This window comes from Diabrotica virgifera, chromosome 5, assembly GCF_917563875.1.
Source record: "Diabrotica virgifera virgifera chromosome 5, PGI_DIABVI_V3a".
NCBI lineage: Eukaryota > Metazoa > Arthropoda > Insecta > Coleoptera > Chrysomelidae > Diabrotica > Diabrotica virgifera.
Window position 1 is genome coordinate 224,194,807 of NC_065447.1, and position 22,634 is coordinate 224,217,440.

Here is a 22,634-nt window from a genome sequence, read left to right on the forward strand (position 1 = left end):
ATCGACGTCCTTAAGAGGAGGCATTGTCAAAAAAAATTTTAAAACAGTTTTTCTCGGATACTTTTGAATCGATTTAGCTGAAAATTGGTACACACACTAAGTACAACATTTAAAAGAGCGTGACGTAGAGCTGTACCCAAAATTTTCCAAAAAAATTTCCGACAAGAGGGAAAATTTTGATCTGAAAATTTGTGTATATACTCCTTGAACAATGACAAACATCGTTCTGTAGTTTCTTTTCTCGAATTTTCAAAAAAAAATTCCGTAAAGAGGGAAACTTTCGAAAAATTTTTTGAAAATTTTGGACCCATTCTTTTTGTCCGACAAGTGATCCAATATGCATTACACATATGTAAAAAAACAGTACAAAATAAAAATGACATATGTGGTATGTACTAAATAAAAAAATTCCAGGAAATTGACATCCTCGGCGCATCCGACTGCGCATAAGCCCCGTGAAAATTGGCCTAATAGGTCTGGATCCCGCGTATGAAAAAAAAGTTGATTAATAGCAAGCTGAAAATTTTTTAATAGCTTAAGGGTGTCTAGTCGGATAAACTTTGATATATGGGAACACTGTAACAGGGGCAGTTTTAATTGTGGAACACGTTAAAAATTTGGAAAGGTCAGACCACGAAAACGGCACATTTATTTTGTCCGACAGAACAGACTTAAACTCTCCGAATAGAGATTAAACTCTCATGCAAAAATCAGACTGCTATTTATCACCTGTCATATTTCCTGTCATTTGACATATTCTACATGTTCCGCTCATTAAAACGCCCATTTGGTGATAAATAGCAGTCTGATTTTTGCATGAGAGTTTAATCTCTGTTCAGAGAGTTTAAGTCTGTTCTGTCGGACAAAATACATGTGCCGTTTTCGTGGTCTGACCGTTCCAAATTTTTAACCTGTTCCACAATTAAAACTTCCCCTGTTCCGGTGTTCCCATATATCAAAGTTTGTCCGACTAGACACCCTTAAGCTATTAACAAATTTTCAGCTTGCTATTAATCAACTTTTTTTTCATACGCGGGATCCAGACCTATAAAAGGTTACCACAGGCCCGTTTTTAGGGTCTTTGGCGCTATGGGCACCATTTTGACAAGCGCCCCCCCCCCTCCCAACCACCAAATATACGCCAACACAACCCGGCCACTAGCGCCATATTTCGAAATAGATTTCCGCTTTTTCTTGTACTTTTTTTCTTATTTGCCAGTTTTGGTTCGGGGGGGATCTAACCCCTATTCTCTTTACAAATAGAGAATATTCCATTATCCACCACCTATGGACCCGCCGTGTCCCGGACTGGCAACCGGCAACCGTAAAACAAAACAAAACCGTTATTGACGCTTAAACAATAACAGATTAGCATAATAATCAATAGGTTTTGTTACTACGGTATCACGGACCACCCTCCCACCCTTATTATTATAATTGTAATTATTATTCTACTATATACACTGTACTCTGCCTTTATAACATTACATCTTGATATACTAGTTCAATATTAATAATAACATCACACTTTCATGTTATATTATCTTTGTTGTAAGTTCATCAGTTCATCGGTTTCTATTTACATTGGTTTCTTCCGCATTTTCAAGTTTGAAAATGTGGAAATCAGTTTATCACAGTCAAGTTTCAAGGTTATGTCACTTTGAGTGCACAGTAACATCAAGCTGTTTAGCTTTTCATCTGCAATTGTACTTCTATTTTCTGACTTGATTTTCTTCAAGGCCGAAAAACTCCTCTCTGCCGAACAGTTTGTAACTGGCAGAGTCAAATACACCCTAATGGCTACTTCCAAATTCGGAAATGTGCTTGTTAAACTATTTTCTTTGATGTATGAGTAGCAGTCTCTTATTCTCTTCAGTTTCTCAGCCTTCATGTACATTTGAAAGTGATGACACTCTTGTACGAAGTCATTTTCGCAAATGTCATTGGAGTAGTACTGAGCAACCTTTTTAGCTTGTTCCACTAGATCTTCATACTTCTTCTCGTGAAGTTGACTGAATATTTCAAATCTTTTACTTAGATTTTCGTAACTAGTTTTCCGGCTACTGAGCTGCACTACTAGATGGTCGAAAATGGGTTTGAAAACTCCAGTTCTATATCTTGTTCTAGGATCCATTTTCTCAAACTGTTCATCCCTTTGTTCATCAAAAAACATGGTACGTTTTCTTGCTCTGTCATAAGAAGGGGTACTTAAATTAGCCATTTTCAAAGCTTCAGCTTCAAAGTCATCAAATTTTTCACTTTTCTCGTTTAAGAACAACGATAAAGACTCAAGCTCTTTTGTAGCACCAAGTAGGTCTAATTCTTCTGTTTGCAACGTTTTGCTAACTTTGTCCACTCTTTGCAAGATATCATTCCAAATTACAATTAAAAGAACTGTTTGGAAATTCTCCAAGGTTTTAACAAACCCTTCTGCTGTCAGCCGTGTGTCTGGTGTTTGTGTTTTATCCTTAATCAAATCTTCAAGGGCAGCTTTGATTTCTTTATGGCTGGTAACCAAAGCAAGTAGTGCGTCGGACCTGGCTGACCACCTAGTGTCACTCATGGATTTTAACATCAGAGTTTTCTTTTCTTTTTGTGGTTTTCCATCATTGCTCTTCCCTATTAATGCTTTTAGGACATTCCATCTATGCGTAGATGCTGAAAAAAAATTGAAGAGGTTTTGAACAAAGTTGAAAAAGATTACAACCTCCACACAAGCCTTTTCGGCCGCATAGCTGCCTACAAGATTAAGGGAATGTGCGACGCACGGAACATAATCTGCAAGGTGGTTTATTCGTTTAATCCTTGACTGTAATCCACTGTAAGGGCCCGACATGTTTGATGCATTGTCATAACTTTGGCCACGACAATTTCGAATGTCCAGTTTCAGATCTTGAAGAGACAAAAGGATTGCCTCTTCAAGACCTTCAGACTTGTGCGATATACGTGGCAAGAGTTTTACAAGCCGCTCTGTGGCACAAGCATCTTTTAGGGACACATACCGTAAAACTACCGCCAGCTGGTCACTATGTGACGCATCAGGTGTCGAATCAACAACCAGGGCAAAATATCGTGCTTGATTAATCTCATCAATTATTGTACGAAGCACCTCGTTGCTCATGACGGTAATAAATTCATTGCATACGTCTGATGACAAGTATGATACATTTCCTTTACCCTTATTGCCGTATTTAGTGAAATGTTGTGCTAAGAATGGATCAAACTCACTAATTAGCTCAAGGCATCCTAAATAAAGGCCATTGGAAGTTGAACCTAATTCTTGATTGTCACCTCGAAACGGAAGTCCTCTAGATGCCAAAAATTTTACAACTGTCACTATTCTAGTTAGAACGTCTCTCCAATACTTCACCTCTTGTTGATGCTGTGAAGAGACCAAGGACTCTACGGAAAGAGACTTTTTTCTTGAAATTAATTTAAGGACATTAATCCTGTGGTCATTTGATTGTTCGTGTGACTTGGCTAAAGTTAATGAATGTTTCCAGTCACAGAAACCTTCACAAAAAGAAGTTCTTTTATTTTCTGGTTGAAAGAGAAGACATGGAATGCAAAATACACAACCAGTGGATTTTGAATACAAAAGCCAATCTCTTCTAAAACGTTCTCCGTTCGGGATTTCGCCTGAAAACAAATTTACTGAAAGCTTACGGTTTTTTTTAACATCATTTTTATAGTACCGTTCTGACTTTGAAAAATCTGCTTGCAAATCTTGCTTGACATTTGAATTGATTATTTGAAGAACTTGTTCATCGTTTTTTGTGTCCCAAGTGGCCGGATCATCTAGTGTAAAATCAAAACTATTTCTAGAATATGGGTTTAGTGGTTCTACGGTAACCTGCTTAGGCCTACTAGGCGAATGATGTGTACGAGATGTGGTGGATGGTAAGGATAGTTCAGAAGCTGAACAAAAATTCTGATCATTTGAAGCTGGATTTATGTTATCTGAACATGATGAGGCAGAAGCTTCATTTTGAGGCAAGCTTTTTTGAGTGTCAACATTTTTGTCATTAGAATTATGTTGACTCGTATGAACATCAGATACAACGTTAAAGAAATTACTTATTCTAGGAACCTTTTTTAGGAAGATCGCCTCTTGCGCTATTCTCTGATTTGCACGTTTACGGAATTCAGCGCCACTAGGTTTCTTTTTCTCACTCATAGTAGCCTACTACACTCACTAGTCACCAATCACATCAAAAAAGAAGCAGCGAAGCGCTCGACTGAAAGAACTGATGCACGATGCACGTAAACAAACAGCGCAACCGTGGAAAGACCACGCCACAATAGACTGTCCAGTGTCTAATACCTGACTGTGGAGTCAAGAGACAAAAGGGATGTTGTGGTGAGGATGGTGGGGGTAGGCGGGCGGGCTAAAAATAGACACATGTAGAGCGGCGCGCTTCCGATTTGTTCCGTCGTCTAGGACCGGCGCGGGCGCGGCGTTGAGGTCGGGTTGTGGTGGTGTATTTTACGCTGATACCCTCCCAATGATTAAATCGCTATTCGTAGTTTTTGTTTACAATTTGCCGCGATCTCCAGAAAATATTTGTTTATTTTAAACTATTATTAAAATTTTTATTTTTTTTATTATTTTTTTTCTTGCGCCCTCTTGGCGCCCCCAGGCTCGTGCGCCCCTGGGCACGTGCCCAGCGTGCCCATTTATAGAATCGGGCCTGGGTTACCACATTATTGTAAAAATGTTTTATGGTAGATTGTGTTAAAATTAGCCATGTGGTAATAAATTTATTATTTTCATAATTTTGACATATTTAGCGTGTCCGACGCGTCATATGGCCCAATATTTTTGTTCGACAAAATTGTTTTCGCTGTTTATACGATAAAAACCATTGATTAAAATAAAATGACCAATGTGGTTATAAATTTTTTTCTTGCATAAAATTGATAACTTCGTGACAGCTTGACAGACAAACGCCCCACTACCATAATGCGCCAAGCTCTAAATTTGTCCGACTACACCCAGATAACAAGTACAAAAAGTTTCGACGTTGTGGTCATTAATAATAATTTTATATGTGGGCCCAAGGACTAAAAGGGCACCAGGGCATCAACTGCACACGGGCGCTACATGGGCTAGAGCCGCCTCTGGAAATCGGCTACAAGATTTAAACTGAATATAAAAATACTCAATTTGGCAACATTGTATGAATACTAAGTCTTCTCGGATATCAACATAACCGTAATTTAGTCCAGACAAATGAATATATTTTTTTACCAACAAAAATGAGATGTTTTAACTAAATAATGTGTCAAATATGATGTGCAAAATAATTTTGAATTCAGTTCCGCTAATGAACTTGCTTTTTTGTCCTTTAAGGTGGTATGACACAATGTTAAAATTTATATAGTTTTTAGGTACAGTTACCGTCACTATTTCAAAACCAATCTTCAACTTAGGGGTATGTACGTGAACTGTAGACTTTCTATTTTAATAGTATCTAGTTAAAATTTCCAAAGAAAGCAGTATATTTTTTATAACTGTACATAAAGGAGTCCATGTCATAACTTACTTAGTAACTTGCTATAAAAATTCGTTTTGCATAATAATTTTTGAACTTGGGTGGAAAATAACTACCAGAAACGATTAACTATGCAAAAAGCTTTATTTTAAACAAAATTTCATTGTCCATACTGCCATAATTTTTAAATTAACTGTACCTAAAAGTAAAAATTTTAGTTAAAAGCTGCAATCTGGGGATTTTGTTGAAATTACAGCAATAAGTTGGCATTTTTCTAGTGATAAATTAGTTCTGCTGTTACTTAATAGATGAGAAGATGAGTTCACGTGTCATTTAGTAGATGGCAGCAGTGATGTATTAAATGGAGACAGATGCGCGTTTGCCGGATTTTAAGAAAATCTACAAACAATTGAAAACGAGTTTTGTAACCACGGAAATACAATGAATCACTCGGTTTTGTTTAGAAAAGTGGCCCCACCCCCTCCCAGTACGCATTTTGGACCTTGTTTGACTTTCACTTTCAATCATGATTGTATAACGTCACAGTGTCTTAACAATACAAATATACATTTTTTATGCTTGAAACCGTGACGTTATACGAATGGTTGAAAGTTAAACGAGGTTCAAAATGACTCAAAGTGTTTACTGGGGGATTATACTAGTTTTGACATAATACATAAATAACATAAGTAAGCTCTAGTATGTTATGTGGGGCGGATCTAAAAACAATTTCAGTTTTATTCACTTTCTGGCAAATTTAATTTTTATAGGGCCGCAAATAATGCATTGTTCGGATACAATTAGCGTCTCTTTGTAAAGACGATGACGTCGACATTTTTACACACATTACACATGCCAATGGCCATTAGTATTTGTTGAGGCATTATCCTAATAAAAAAATTGTAGACAAAACAATATTGTATAATCATTGATTAATTTATGTCAAATATTTCCGTAAGTGAAAAAAAATATTGAAATTTACTGGAGTAATAATTAGATAAACCGATATGCAGACGATACAGTTGTGGCTGCTAGCAGTATCGACAGGCCTGTCATACCCGGGTACCTACAAAGAGCGAGTGAAAAAAGAGATTTTAACCATCAACATAAATAAAACAAAAATGGACACTGGTGAGCAAAACTCAAAAACCTGCCAGACAATTGAAAATAAAAAACCAATTCAACACGTAGAAGTATATGTATACCTTGGAACAGTCGTCAACTAGAAATGGGATCAAACAACCGAAATACGATGTAGAATTGAAAAGGCCAGAGCTACATTTAACATGAGAAATATATTCAATCATTGCGACATATCTGTCCCACTAAAAATACGGCTGCTAAAATGCTATGTATTTCCAGTCTTGTTGTATGGAGCAGAGACCTGGACAATAACGGAAACATTATCGAAAAGGCTAGAGGTATTCGAAATGTGGGTGTACCGACTTATCCTCAAAATGTCCTGGACGACTCACACTACCAACGTAGAGGTATTGCGCTGAGGAGAAAACAAAAATGAGAAATCTGTTTCACAATAGAAACGGAAACCTGAATACCTCGATCATATTATGAGACATGATAAATATCGTATACTGCCACTGACAATACAGAGTAAAATAGAGAGCAAACGTGGACCCAGAAGAAGAAGACACTCATGGCTTCAAAACTTACGCCAATGGTTTGGACTAACGTGCCAATGTCCGCAACGGACGAGGCACATGAAGAAGAAGAAGAATTTAAAATGAGATATTCTTCTTCTCACGGTGCTTATTCGTTCCGAATGTTGGCGATCAGCATGGCTATCCTAACTTTGCATGCTGCTATTCGGAATAGTCTGTTTGTCGATGTAGGTATTGAACCAGTTTCTCAGATATATTCTTCTCCCTGGTCCTCTCTTCCCAATACCTTGCCCTGAAGAATGAGTAGCGGCAATCTCTATTCATTCCTCATAACATGGCCAAGATATTCTACTTTGCGCTCTTTGATAATAATGTGTGTTAATAATCTCGCATTCCTTGCCCATTCTACGTAAGACCTCAACATTAGTCACACGACCCATCCACGAAATTCTTAAAATGCGACTGTAATACCACATCTTGAATGCCTTGAGTTTTCTTAAAGAAGTTTCGGAAAGAGTCCAGGCTTCTACTCAGTATAATAATCTAGAAAATACATAGGATCTGATAATAGAAATTTTGTTAACAAGTGGTAAATGTGACTTCTGAAACGAGACTTCATCATTATGAACGCTGATCTCGCTTTTCCTATGCGTTGTTTTATTTCACTAGAGTGGTCTCATTGACTGTTTATGTAGGTACCAAGGTATGTGTAGTTGTCCACTCTGTCAATTGGTTGTTGGTTAACCAAAAGCCGTGTATGTAATATATTTCGCTCTTAATGACTACCATTACTTTCTTTTTTTTCGTATTGAAATTCCATGTTCACTACTTATGTCTTATATGCGCGACATTATTCTTTGCAAATCATCTAGGCTATCTGCAAAAACTACTGCGTCGTCGGCATATCTAATGTTGTTTAGATCTATCATCTAATCCAGTTTCCTCCAAGATAATTTATGAGTATGTGCAGCTTATCATGTTGGACGCTATCAAATGCCTTTTTGTAGTCGATAAAACAAATATATAGCACTTAGACAGTCAATAGAGCCTCTCGGGTGCCTAAGGGCAAGGCATTGCGGAATCAAATCTTTGTCCGTGATACTTGTTCTTCGCATTTTTTATTCTGGTATTCTGCAGTATATTACTTTTAAAAATGTTTTAAGTAAGTGGTTCATTAGGCTAATTATTATTCTGCCTCGCATGTTGAAATGAGAAATGAAATGAAAATGTGAAATTTTCCGAGGAAGAAACTTTCCCTGTTGAAAAAACATTCAATATGAAAAAAGTTATTGTAGTGACTCTGTTTTTCAATTGACTTACGTATTTTACATTTATTAAAAATACTAATTTTATACTCGATCTTCATTCTGAGAATTAGCATAATTCTTTTTTGGTCATTTAGATAGGCACTTACTTGTATTTCAAATAATTGCAAATTTCTTTAGTTTGAAATAAATCCTTTTGAGCAGGTAAAGAATTACGGATTGCCGTATAATACAATATTAAATAATAAACTATATCCAAATGAATGAACGTTTAGTATCTATTAATGAGAATTTACCCTAGGCAGGTAAAGAAAGGATTAACAACTGTCGTCTGTAAATACAAAGTACGATTAAGATCGAGATGTGCCGAGCCTAAGTTGCAATACATGGCATCAATGCGGTGTCGTTCAGAGAACTAAATTTAATAATAAAATATATGTACGTGCTGCCATCTATTCAAAGAACTGTTAAACGTTAGTTTAAAAATTGGCCACCTATTTTGACCATAGCGTACTAATACCCCCTTAAAGTAGAAAAAAGTTTAATTTCCCTTGCTTAATATTTATTGTCTAATTATTTTAACTGTGCAAAAGACCAAATATATGTGTTGCACTAGGTAAAGCAACCCGACACCTATAAGAATAATAATTGATGACTTAGAACTGGAAGGTGTCGCCACCTTCATATACCTAGGCTCGCTGCTAACTAAAGATAACAATGTCAGTGAAGAAATTAAAAGAAGAATGGTGTTCACCAATAAGTGTTACTATGGCTTAAGAAGACAGATGGCCTCAAAAATACCTAGAAAAATTAAATTGACTGTCTATAAAACACTAATAAGACGGCTTTGGCTCATAAAGAGCTGTGACGCCACTGATGATGATACATTATTTTAACGGTACTAATATGCAAGTGTTTACTGTAAGTTCTAAAAATTACTAATTAACAATTATTAACACGTTCGCTACCAAGCGACACATATAGGCTATTGATTATGTATTTTAGAAAGGAACTAGAACGTTAACGGAGTTTTATTGTTTCATATAGTCAATGGACCTCTAAATATGAAAAAACCGCGGAGTGCTACCATTTAAAGGGGTGCGTTTTTGAGAAAGGGGTGAATTAGTCCCTAGACACAGGGCGAATTAGGGTGAGTTCTATGCACTTTTGGTACAAACACATCTACAGGAACATTGTTCCAGATTAAATTTACTATGGAGATATAACATTTTAAAGTCAAAAAGATTTTTTAATACAAAAATATATTCAAAAGAAAAGCAAGAAAAAAACACGAAAGAGCAAATTTGTTTATAACCATAACTTTTTTCCACGGGGATATAGATATAGGCATTGCTTCACAGAAAAAAACTTCCATCCTTTTTCTTTAAAGCAGCGTTTTTGCAGTTTTCAAAATATTATTTTACAAAGTTTGCCACTCACAGCGATTTTGATCCATTTTCCTTGTTACTTCACAAACATTGTTCTGTAACTTTTTTTTCGCAGCTTTAGGTATATGCAATGTTACATTTGATAGGAAGAAAAGTTAATTATCTTTAAAATGATCTATCGTAGAAGGCTATATGACTATTTTTAAGCAAGATATGGTTTTTCAAATTTTATACTTTTAATGATTTTTGATATATTTTACGATTATTTTTAAATTTCTCATTATAACTTTTTTTATTGTATATTTAGGTATATACATTGTGTAATAAAAAAGAAAGCTTATTTTCCTTACTTTAAAATGGTGTATTGCAAAAAATTCTAGCACTATTTCTAAACAAGATATGCTTTTTCAAAGTGTGACACATGCAATAACAGGTCCCACTATTTCTAAACTATTCTAGACTATAAAAGACTTTCTAAACTATAAAAATTCTAGCACTATTTCTAAACAAGATATGCTTTTTCAAAGTGTGACACATGCAATAACAGGTCCCACTAAGTTGGAACCATATGGTAAACTTTTTATTATTAATTTTATGAAAAAAAATATTCTTTGTAAAATGCTCTGCATAGTCTAAAACCTAAGATGCAATTATCAGATATAAAATGTTATCAATAGTGTACGAGGTATGTTGAAAAATATGAATTTCGCTCAAGAGCAAAGTACCTTTATATTTCACAATATCGAAAAGTGTTTTTAAGAAAAGTTATTTGGAATTAAAAATATGTTATAATGTGCAATTATATTCTAATTGAAAAAAATAAAAAAAATTAAAATTTTTCTCAAATTGCAGATACCTTTGGATATCCTACGGATATCTTGTTTAAAGATAGTCCTAGAATTTTGTGCAATACACCATTTTAAAGTAAAGAAAATAAGCTTTTTTTATTACACAATGTATTTACCTAAATGTATAAGAAAAAAAGTCATAATGAGAAATTTAAAAAATAATGATAGATATAAAAAATCATTAAAAGTATAAAACCTTGAAAAAGCATAACTTGCTTTAAAATAGTAACACAACCTTATACGATAGACCACTTTAAAGGTAATTGACTTCTCTTTCTACTAAATGTATCATTGCATATACCTAGAAATGCGTAGAAAAAAGTTACAGAACAATGTTTGCGAAATAATGGGGAAAAAGGGCCCAAAAATGCTGTGAACGGCGAACTTTGAAAAATCCTATTTCGGAAACTGTAAATCCTAGAGGCTTCTACTAGACGTCATTTTAAATAGTAAGGATGGAAGTTATTTTTCGCTCAAATAATGCCTATACCTATATCACTGTAGAAAAAAGTTATGGGGCAAAAAACAAAATTGCTTTCTTTCGTGTATTTTTCTTGCTTTTCTTTTGAATATATTTTTATAAAAAAAATATTTTTGACTTTAAAAAGTGATATTTTGATAGTAAATTTAACCTGGAATAATTTTCCTGTAGAAGTGTTTATACCAAAAGTGCATAGAACTCACCCTAATTCACACTGTGCCTTGGGACTAATTCACCCCTTTCTCAAAAACGCACCCATTTAAATGGTAGCACTCCGCGGTTTTTTCAAATTTAGGTGTCCATTGACCATATGAGACAATAAAATCCCGTTAACGTTGTAGTTCCTTGTAGCTCTATTATTTTGAACATAATCAATAGCTTAATATGAGCCACATCGATTTTATCCATAGATGTGCGTCTCACCCGTGAGCCAAGGATCGCACCAACGAACATGTTGATCGCACTGCACATAATGGCAATTTAAATAGCCGTGAGGACGAAACTTAAATACCCCCTTGGTAGAGAACTGGTCAATGGGATGTTAAAATGCCGATATGCACTATCTTTAAGGCACTATATACTATATATCTTTAACTGTAATAATATGCAAGTGTTTACTGTAAGTTCTAAATTGACTAATTTACAATGATTAATGGGATGTTAAAATACCGACATGTGCTTATCTTTAAAAGGGCTACTCGAATTTCTTTAACATTTATATCAAACATTGATACCGCCACTTTTTTGGGCATTCTGGCCGGTTTCCGTTTCTACTATACTCGAGACTATCAAAACTCTAGGATACCGGATACCAAGACGTTCTCAAACAAAACTAGCTTCCTATATACCAGAGGTGGCCAAACTGTAGCTCGCGAATACCTTTGTGGCTTTCGATACACTACCCGAATTTGTTTTCAATTATGCATTATTTTATTTAAAAAATTATTCTTGTTCTGTACATGTTTCAAAATGTCTTTTAAATTGTTGACAAAAACTATGAATGACTAAGTGCAAGGTAAAGATACATTTCCGTGCAAGAGAATATGACATGACAAATCAAAGACTGCGCCAACGGACATAAACAGTGGCGCGACATAAAAGTCAGAAATCGTAGACTGATTTATATCACTCTTGATAAGAATATAATTTGTAATCTGTAATTTTTGATAAGTTAGTAATAATTTGTTTCGCAGTATTATGTAAGTATTGTTATTGTTTTAATAACACCAAACTTTAATCTTATTTGAAGTTCTAGCACAGAAAATGATTTATAAAATAAGAACCCCCTTACAAATAAAAATAAATTAAAATATTAATGAATATTTTTATGAAAAAAATTTAATTTTTAATAAATTTAATTAATTCTTACCAATTAAATGTTTGTAAAAATAAAACTATGCTTATTTTTAATAAAACAACATTTCGATAATTTAGGGTATTTGTAGATTTAGGCGGCATGACTCTATAATTGTAGTTTGTAGTTTGACTGACGTTTTGTAAATTATTTGATAGTTGTCAAAAACTCATAAGAAATAGCATTGTTCTTGATTCTCTTTTTTAGGTTTGTATTTTTAAGTTATTTTAGTTATATTAATGTTTTTAATCTATCTTGTACATATTGTAAATAAACTCTTTTTTAGATGAATTCATACAGCTATCTCTTACAAGAATAAGAGTATGAAACTACTCTTATAAATCAAGAACTTAAGCTTACCAAGCGAAAATAGTGATAACAATAGATTTTCAAGCCGTTATATGGACAAATTAAGGATGAATATTACATCGATGAAAATTTGTATTGCTGTAGAAGCAAGCTGTAGTGATAGTGAGAAGAATGTGTATAAATTTAAGTAGCTGCAGCCAACAGGGTCCCCTTTTTATTATAAACTGCCTGCTGAAAATCAACTTCAAGATGATCATTCTGAACTATTCCGTTTGAAAAAAGTTAAAAACATTTTAGCGTCTATGAAATCAAGTGGATGCTTTCGAATCTGTACCATTGCATTAGATGATAATTTGAAACTGATTTATTTTGATCCAGATGGTGATGTTTGCTGCCATTGATCAAATTAAAAGTATTCCTAAATAATAGAGAATTATGTGGAATTTATGACCCAGGTTCAAATGTTACTCTTCTGAATTCGAAGGTAGCAGATAAGTTGGGATTAGTTATTCATGAAGAGAGGAATATGTTTAAAACGGTAAATGGCAGAACAAATTTTACAGGAAAACTAATTGCAAAAATGAAAATTAATAAGATCGAGAAAAATGTTAATCTTTTTGTAATTAATGATGAGTATTTCGAGTATGATATTCTACTTGGATTAGATTCTATTTTGAATTTTCAAATGAAACAAGATTTTGATTTAGAAATTTATCAAAGATTAGATGAAAATATTGAAGAGAAGATTGAAAAATTTAATCACAATATTAATATGACTGAATATACAATAAACTTTAATGAAGGAATTCCCACAGAGCTTTTTGAAACAAAATTAGAACATTTACAGCCAGATCAGAAAAGTAAAATAGAAATATTACTAAATAAATATGACAATATTTTTGCAAGACATAAATTTGATATTGGGCAAGTTCAAAATAATGAAGCTCAAATTAAACTTTTAGAACATAAATTTGTCGCAAAGAAACCATATAGATGCTCAATAGAGGATCAAAAAGAGATAGAATTTCAAATAGGACAATTGTTAAAAGCAAATTTAATAGAAGAATCATCTTCGCCCTTTGCAGCACCTGTTACATTGGCTCTTAAAAAAGATGAAGGATCTAAAACAAGATTATGCATTGATTTTCGTGAATTAAACAAATTAATTGTTCCCGAACCACAACCTTTTCCATTAATTGACGAGATTTTGACCAAAACACGGAATGCTAAATTCTTTACTACTTTAGATATAAATTCTGCTTTTTGGTGTATTCCAGTTCGGAATAAAGATAAATATAAGACAGCCTTCGTTACACAAGATGGTCATTGGCAATGGAAATGCTTACCTTTTGGGCTTAAAACATCACCAGCAATATTTCAAAGAATTTTAAGTAATATTATCAGAAAACATAATTTAAAGTCATTTTGTATAAATTACATAGACGATATTTTAATATTTTCGTTATCATTTGAAGAACACTTAGAGCACATTGAAAGACTCATGGAAGCCATTTTAGAAGAGGGATTTAGGCTCAAACTTCTAAAGTGTAATTTTGCAAGAAAAGAGGTAAAATATTTAGGACACATTGTGGGAAACAATTTAGTTCGTCCTTTACATGATAATTTAATATCGATCAGAAATTTTCCAGCACCAGATACCAGGAAAAAAATACGACAGTTTTTGGGAAAAGTCAATTTTTATCACAAATATATAAAAGATTCAGCCAGATTATTAGAACCATTACATAGTTTACTTAGAAAAGATATTAAATTCCACTGGTCTTTAAACTGCCAAGCAGCCTTTAATAAGGTAAAGAGTATTCTCTGCTCTGAACCTATTCTAGCTATTTTTGATCCAAATGCTCCTACAATTATATATACCGATGCTAGTATTTTAGGAGTTGGTGCAGTTCTCAAACAAAAACAAGAAGATGGAGAAATGAAACCTGTGGCTTACTTTTCAAAAAAATTGAACAAATATCAGAAAAACAAAAAAGCAATTTTTTTAGAGTGCCTGGCAATTAAAGAAGCATTAAAATTTTGGCAATACTGGCTAATGGGAAGAAAATTTGTAGTTATTACTGATCATAAGCCCCTTGAGGGAAGAGAACTTCGTACAAGACCAGATGAAGAATTAGGAGATATGACTCATTTTCTTTCACAATTTGACTTCGACATTAAATATGAACCCGGAAAAGGAAATGTAGAAGCAGACTGCCTTTCTAGAAACCCAGTTTTGGAAAATATAGAAAATGCAGAAACATTTATAAAAACAGTGAATCTAGTGACATTAACTGAGATAAAACAAGACCAGAATAATAATCGACAAGCTATAGATAAAATGATAGGAACAATTTTCAAGCAAGATGTATTCTATAAATTGAGGAAGAACCAGAAAAAAATAATATTATCCAAGGATTTTGGAAAAATTCATAAATTTTATGGTCATATTTGTGCTGGTAAAGTAATTAACAAAATTAGGAATTTTTACTACATTAAGAATTTGGATTTACTGGCAAAGGATATCTGCCAGAAATGCGAGATCTGCTGCAAAAATAAAACAAGAGTAGGTCCAAAATGTGGTCTCTTGTCACAATTAGGTCCGGCAAAAGAACCTTTCGAGATTATGTCCCTAGATACAATAGGAGGATTTGCTGGCAATCGTTCAACAAAAAAATACCTCCACTTACTTGTAGATCATTTTACCAGATATGCATTTGCAGTTACTTCCAAAAATCAGACGACAGATGATTTCATTAAACTAATCTCTAAAATTCAAGATAAACACCCCATAAAAACATTATTAACAGATCAGTATCCGGGAATTAATTCCAAAATATTTAGAAATAATATGAAACAGTTAAATATTCAACTGGTTTTTACAGCAGTGGACTGCCCATTTTCAAATGGTTTAAATGAAAGACTTAATCAAACATTAGTTAATAGGATAAGATGCAAATTAAATGAAACTAGAAGTAGAGCATGGACAAAAATAGCTGAAGAATGTATAGATGAATATAATAGAACAGATCATTCCGTAACCGGATACAGCCCAGAATATTTGCTTTTTGGAAAAGCGGACCCGATTGTTCCCGAGGAACTTTGTGAAACAAGAAATTTGTCAAAAGATAAGCAAATAGCTTATAAAAATTCAGTACGACATCATGAATATAACAAAAAACTGTATGACAAAAATACAAAATTCTATGAATTTAAAGAAGGAGATTGGGCATATGTGGAAAATAAATCCAAGCTAAATAGAAAAAAGCTTGATGAAATAAGACTAGGCCCGTTTCAAATAAAGAAACGAATTTCAAATACGTTATATGAAATAGATATTGGATACAAAAGGAACGATATGAATTATTTTCACATCTCAAAATTGATGCCTTGTGACCAACCATAGACTTTAGTGGTTTGTCATACCTGTTGGTGGGGGGATGTAAAAATAAAACTATGCTTATTTTTAATAAAACAACATTTCGATAATTTAGGGTATTTGTAGTTTTAGGCGGCATGACTCTATAATTGTAGTTTGACTGACGTTTTGTAAATTATTTGATAGTTGTCAAAAACTCATAAGAAATAGCATTGTTCTTGATTCTCTTTTTTAGGTTTGTATTTTTAAGTTATTTTAGTTATATTAATGTTTTTAATCTATCTTGTACATATTGTAAATAAACTCTTTTTTAGATGAATTCATACAGCTATCTCTTACAAGAATAAGAGTATGAAACTACTCTTATATGTTTAAGATGAACTATTGCTGTTATTTTTTTATATGTAAAAGAAAATTATAATACCATGTAATTTGTTGTATTTTCTAATTTTTTAAAATTCATTTCCAGTTCTTTTAAAAATATGACGACAGATAACAATAATAAAAAAAGAAAATACGGGAAAAAAATAAAGGTTTTACTAATGAGTGGGAGAAGAATTTTAAGTGAGAAGTCAATAAAATATCCAGAATATTTATGTCATTTATGTTTTAAAATAACATACCTATAAAATCTGAGTTTGGTGTTAAAATATTGAAAGTAAACTAAATACAAGACCAGATACTTACCATGTCGGGATAGTATCATGAATCATGAGGCTTTTTCTCATGATTTACAACGGGATCACTAACAGGAGAATTTAACTGTCATCATTGCATCATGCTGTTGTCTTTTTAAAGACAAATCACATGCTATAATTTTTCTGACTGGTATTCGTAAGCTAAAGTTGATTTCAGGTAATCGAATGAACTATCTTTCAATAAAGTCGTCTCAGGTATGCAACTCAAAATATTGACAATATCATTTTAAAGTCATTTACTTTAAAATATATAATAATATATGTCAGAATTGTCAATATGATTGAGTCAGATAAAATTACCAAGAATTTTTTACAAGTAACAAAAAATAGTTTGAGAACAATTTCCGAAGTGGAAATCGAAACGTCAAATAAACTTACTTTTAAACTAAAATTGTTGCTTATTCCCAACAAAGATGGTTAATTACATTAAGATACCACAAGAAAATAGCTTCATAACAGTCTTAATTATCTAGTTACAATATGTAAGTAGTGGTAAGTGGTAATAAATGTACGGTTTTCTTACCTACAGTCATGGTGAATTCATGGGACTTTGAAGTATTTCCTTGATAACTAATTTGAAGGTCGTCTAAGCCGAAATTTCTCTGAAGACAAGTCAAAAGTATGTCGTACGGAGCTGGCTCGGTAGTTTTGGCACAAAATTCAAAAACTCTGGGATCTTCTACTCGTATTTCGTCAAAGAAAGACAGATCTTGATCTTTGTCTTTTTTCGTAGAATCCCCTTAAAAACAACAACAAATTAACACGTTGAACGCCACGTGAGTTGTATTTAACTCACTCCTTGTTTGGCCCAGGCGCTCAGTGAGTTAAATATAATTCACATTAACATTGAGATTCTGAACGTGGAGCCTGAAGGCAAAAACAAAAAAATTGTAATGTGGCGGTTAATGTGTTAAAATACCCTGTTTTACAAAATAACTCTCAGGGAAAGGCAATTCAAAGTTTATTATATGTAATACCAACGCTATGTACATACACTCACATGTCTGTATCTTCTCTTTTTTAATACTTAAAATATTTAAAAAAAACATCAATTTCGCATGCGTAACTGACATCCAAAATCGCAGGTCACTTCAAACATTTTTTCTAAGAGAACGATTGATTTTACATAAAAAGTGCTAATAAACATTTTTGTTCAAAATTATCTGTGCTACTTTTAGGGAAAGTGGCAAAATTCAGTTCTTCTTATGATTCTTAAGAGGTTCAGTGGTATTTTCGTCTCTGCCGACGAAATTAGTATCAATTGTTTTTGTTTTGGTCCATGGCTATATTAACCCTACGAAAAAGGCTGTCCATCACTTAACTATACAGGGTGTCCAGAAACTCTACCGACAAACGAAGACAGGAGATTCCTCAGGTAAATTTAAGATAATTTAACCCAATTCACTTAGTCCGAAAATGCTTCTTAAGGGAGCTAGAGCTCTTTGAAGATGGCGTCTTGTAATTAGTTTTTCTTAAATACCTCCAGAACGCTTCTATTTAGAAAAACAAAAATTGGTACGCGTATTTATCTTCAAGATATAAATCTAATCCATACATTGCAAATTTCTAGTACCGATCATAGGCGTCCGTTTTGGGTAGGGCAACGGTTATTTTATCGCATAACTTTTTTATCTTTAACTTTTATGCATTTCTGACACTGGATTATTAAATTGTGAAGTATTCTAGTACTAAAAGATTTTCTTGTTTTAAATCGGTAGGACTAGACTTCTAGAAAAATCGATTTGAAAATTTTTCACTTTCTGAATTACAAAAAAAAAAAAATTCAAAAAAAAACTGTTTAGAAAGACGAAAACTCGTACATTTATTCATATTCCAGAGATAAATCGATTTCATTAATTGCATTTCTAGTACTGGTCATAGGCGTCCGTTTTGGGTAGGTCAACAGTTATTTTATAGCATAATGTTTTTGTCTTGAATTTTCGAGCATTTTTGACACTAGATTATTAAATTATGAGGTATTCGAGTACTAAAAGTTACTCTTACTTTATGTTGGTAAAATACTTCGTTTTTTGTTGAAAAGTTCTTTCAATTTTTTTTCAAGTTCCAAAAACGAAAAACTTTCAAATCGATTTTTTTAGAAAACGGTGCATCCTACCGACTTAAAGCAAGAGTACCTTTTAGTACTAGAATACCTCACAATTTAATAATCCGGTGTCAAAAATGCGTAAAAGTTAAGGACAAAAAAATAATACAATAAAATACCCGTTGCTCTACCCAAAACGGACGCCTATGACCGGTACTAGAAATTTGCAATCGATGGAATCGATTCATCTCTGAATAGTAAATATGTATACCAAATTTCGTTTTTCTAGGAGGCCTCTTTCTATTTCGCCTTCTGGAGGTATTTAAGAAAAACTAATTTCATGACGCCATCTTCAAAGAGCTCTAGCTCCCTTCAGAAGCATTTTCGAACTAGGTGAATTGGGTTAAATTGTCTTAAAATTATCTGAGGAATCTCCTGTCTTCGTTTGTCGGTAGAGTTTCTGGACACCCTGTATAATATACAGGGTGTCCCGAAAAGATTGGTCATAAATTATACCACACATTCTGAAGTCAAAAATAGTTCGATTGAACCTACCTTACCTTAGTACAAATGTGCTCATAAAAAAAGTTATAGCCCTTTGAAGTTACAAAATGAAAATCGATTTTTTTCAATATATCGAAAACTATTCAAGATTTTTTATTGAAAATGGACATGTACCATTCTTATGGCACGTTCATCTTAAAAAAAAATTATAGTGAGATTTGTCCACCCCATAAAAATTTTATGAGGGTTTTGATCCCTTAAACCCCCCAAACTTTTGTGTACGTTCCAATTAATTCATTATTGTGGTACCATTAGTTAAACACAACGTTTTTAAAACTTTTTTGCCTCTTAGTATTTTTTCGATAAGCGAGTTTTTATCGAGATGCGGCTTCTTTTTTTAATATATTTACATAAAATTTTTATGGGAGTTTTGTTCCTTTAAACCCCCCAAGTGTTTGTGTACGTTCCAATTAAACTATTATTGTGGTACCATTAGTTAAACACATTGTTTTTAAAACTTTTTTGCGTCTTAGTCTTTTTTTGATAAGTCACCTTTTTGTAAAAATGTAAATTATAAATACATTTTCAGATTATTAACAGGTCTCTATAATCGTACTTAACCATATACAAATATGTGGTGGATTCGAAAAATACTCAAAATATCTCGATAAACACTGGCTTATCGAAAAAGTCCTAAGAGGCAAAGCACAGAAGATAAGATAGAAGCCCTTAATAAAACGATAGACGACATTAAAGACAATTTTATGAAGAATGAAGAAGGTCAGAATAAGACATGGATGACGACAGAGATTCTGCAACTAATGGAAGAAAGAAGGAAAACAAGAACGATAATTCCATGTATAAAACATTACAGCGAGAGATACAGAGAAATATCAGAGAAGCCAAACAGAAAGAACTGGAGAAAAAATGCCAAGAAATCGAAATTCTGCAAAGTAAATACAATGACTTCAACGTGCATAAGAAGATAAGGAGAAATTACAGGAAAATGTAAAAACAGAAGAATAAGTAAACTTGTTAATGACAATGGAGAGATAATCGTGGACAAAGAGAGTATCAATAATACCTGGAAAAATTACATACGAAATTTATTTTTTGATGAGAGGGAGAACCAGTCCCCAATACCTACGAAAACAGGACCACCTATACTAGTGGCAGAAATAAGAGCAGCCATAATATCACTAAAAGAAGGTAGAGCTCCAGGACCAGAGGGAGTACAATCTGAATTTCTTAAACTTCTTGATGATGAATATTTACGAATACTATGTAAAATCTTAATAATATCTATGACACAGGCAATATCCCAAAAGATTGGCTAGTTTCAGAATGTATTACCTTACCAAAGAAACAGGGAGCAAAAAAGTGCGGAGAATATAGGCTAATAAGTCTAATGAGCCATACATTAAAAATTTTTCTTAAAATTATACATCGTAGAATATACAAGCTATGCGAAGAGAGAATACAAGACACACAGTTTGGATTCATGAAAGGCGCAGTTATGGTAGGGGAGCCCAAGCGGGGATTTTTGCAGTTACTCGAGCGCGTCAGATTAGCATATGGGAGAAACCTGGTACCCTGCAGATGTACCTCTAACATATATTGGCTCTTAACACAGGGGAGTTCGTTAAGGGGGGCCCGAAAAAAAAAATCTATCCTTAAAAAAACTCGAAATTGTCAGATTAAGATAAGGTAAGTTAAGTACATGCAAAAGAGTGTATATTTCAAAAATCTGACGATTTGAGCCTGGCGTAAGGAAATGGGTGAGTCCCAAAGTTTCACAAGAAAAAAGCGAGTATTTAGCGAAATGAATGACAGATCGAAAAACTAAAAAATATGTGCCCAATATTTTTTAAAAATCTATCGAATGATACCAAACACGTCTTCCCGCGGAGAGGGGTGGGGGGTAAATTTAATATTTTAAATACGAATCCCGCGATATTTCGCGAAATGAACATCAGATCGAAAAACTGTAAAATACACTTATTCAATATTTTTGAAAAATCTATCGAATGGTACCAAACACGACCCCCCATGGATGTGGGGTGGGGGGTTACTTTAAAATCTTAAATAGGAGCCCTCATTTTTTTTGCAGATTTGGATTCCTTACGTAAAAATAAGTAACTTTTATTCGAAACATTTTTTTGAATTATGGACAGATGGCGTTATAATCGGAAAAAACGATTGTTGGAAATGGAAAATTAAATTAAAAAATGGCAAGCGCCCACTAAAATGGAAAACTTTACTTAACTTTTTTTGGTTTTAGGACCTACTCTTCACAACCCAATAGGTCCCCAAAGCGCTCGAGTGACTGCACATTTAGCATACTTTGCTCCCCTACCATTACAAGAGATGCACTTGTTTAGCCTACAGGTTTTATTTCAAAGATGCAGAGATATGACTTGCGATATTTACACCTGCTTTGTGGACTACCAAAAAGCATTTGATACAGTACAACACCGAAAAATGATGGATGTTCTAACAAAAGCCCAAATGGATGATAAAGACCGACGTATAATACAAAATTTATACTGGAACCAATCAGCCACAATAAGAACGAATCTTGGAGGTGAACCAACGGAAGCGATTCAGATTCTACGAGGCATTAGACAAGGTTGTATACTTTCACCTATATTATTTAACCTATATTCGGAAGAAATATTTAGTGAAGCCTTGGAAAATTGCGAACATGGAATACTTCTAAATGGAGAACGCCTAAACAACATCCGCTATGCAGACGACACCGTTATTTTTGCAGACAATTTGAACAGTTTACAGCAACTAATAAACAAAGTAAATGAAGTAAGTGAAAAATTTGGACTTCAAGTAAATATATCAAAAACTAAATTTATGATCATCGGCAAAAATAAAATTAGAGAAGCCCAACTACTTATCAATAACACACCAGTGGACCGAGTAAAACAGTATAACTATCTTGGAACAATAGTAAACGAACAATGGGATCACTCACAAGAAATAAAATGTAGAATAGAGAAGGCTAGGAGTGCATTCAATAACATGGCCAAACTCTTTAAAAGCCACAACCTTAATCTGGAGATAAAAATAAGGCTCCTACGATGTTATATCTTCTCAATATTGTATTACGGAGTTGAATTCTGGACACTCACTGAAGCAATGGAGAAAAAATTCGAGATGTGGCTATACAGGCGAATCCTAAGGATATCATGGACGGACAAGATAACCAACGAGACCGTATTACGAAGAGTGGGCAAAG

The 22,634-nt window shown here is 33.5% G+C and overlaps 1 protein-coding gene across 1 annotated transcript in view; it reads right to left on the reverse strand.

Moving 5' to 3' along the window:
• LOC126884687 (microprocessor complex subunit DGCR8) overlaps window positions 1-22,634 on the reverse strand; it is a 91,429-nt gene that overhangs the window by 11,465 nt on the left and 57,330 nt on the right. The window contains exon 3 of the mRNA XM_050650759.1: window positions 17,360-17,575. Coding sequence (XP_050506716.1) covers window positions 17,360-17,575 — 216 coding nt within the window. The remainder of the gene's footprint in view (window positions 1-17,359; window positions 17,576-22,634) is intronic.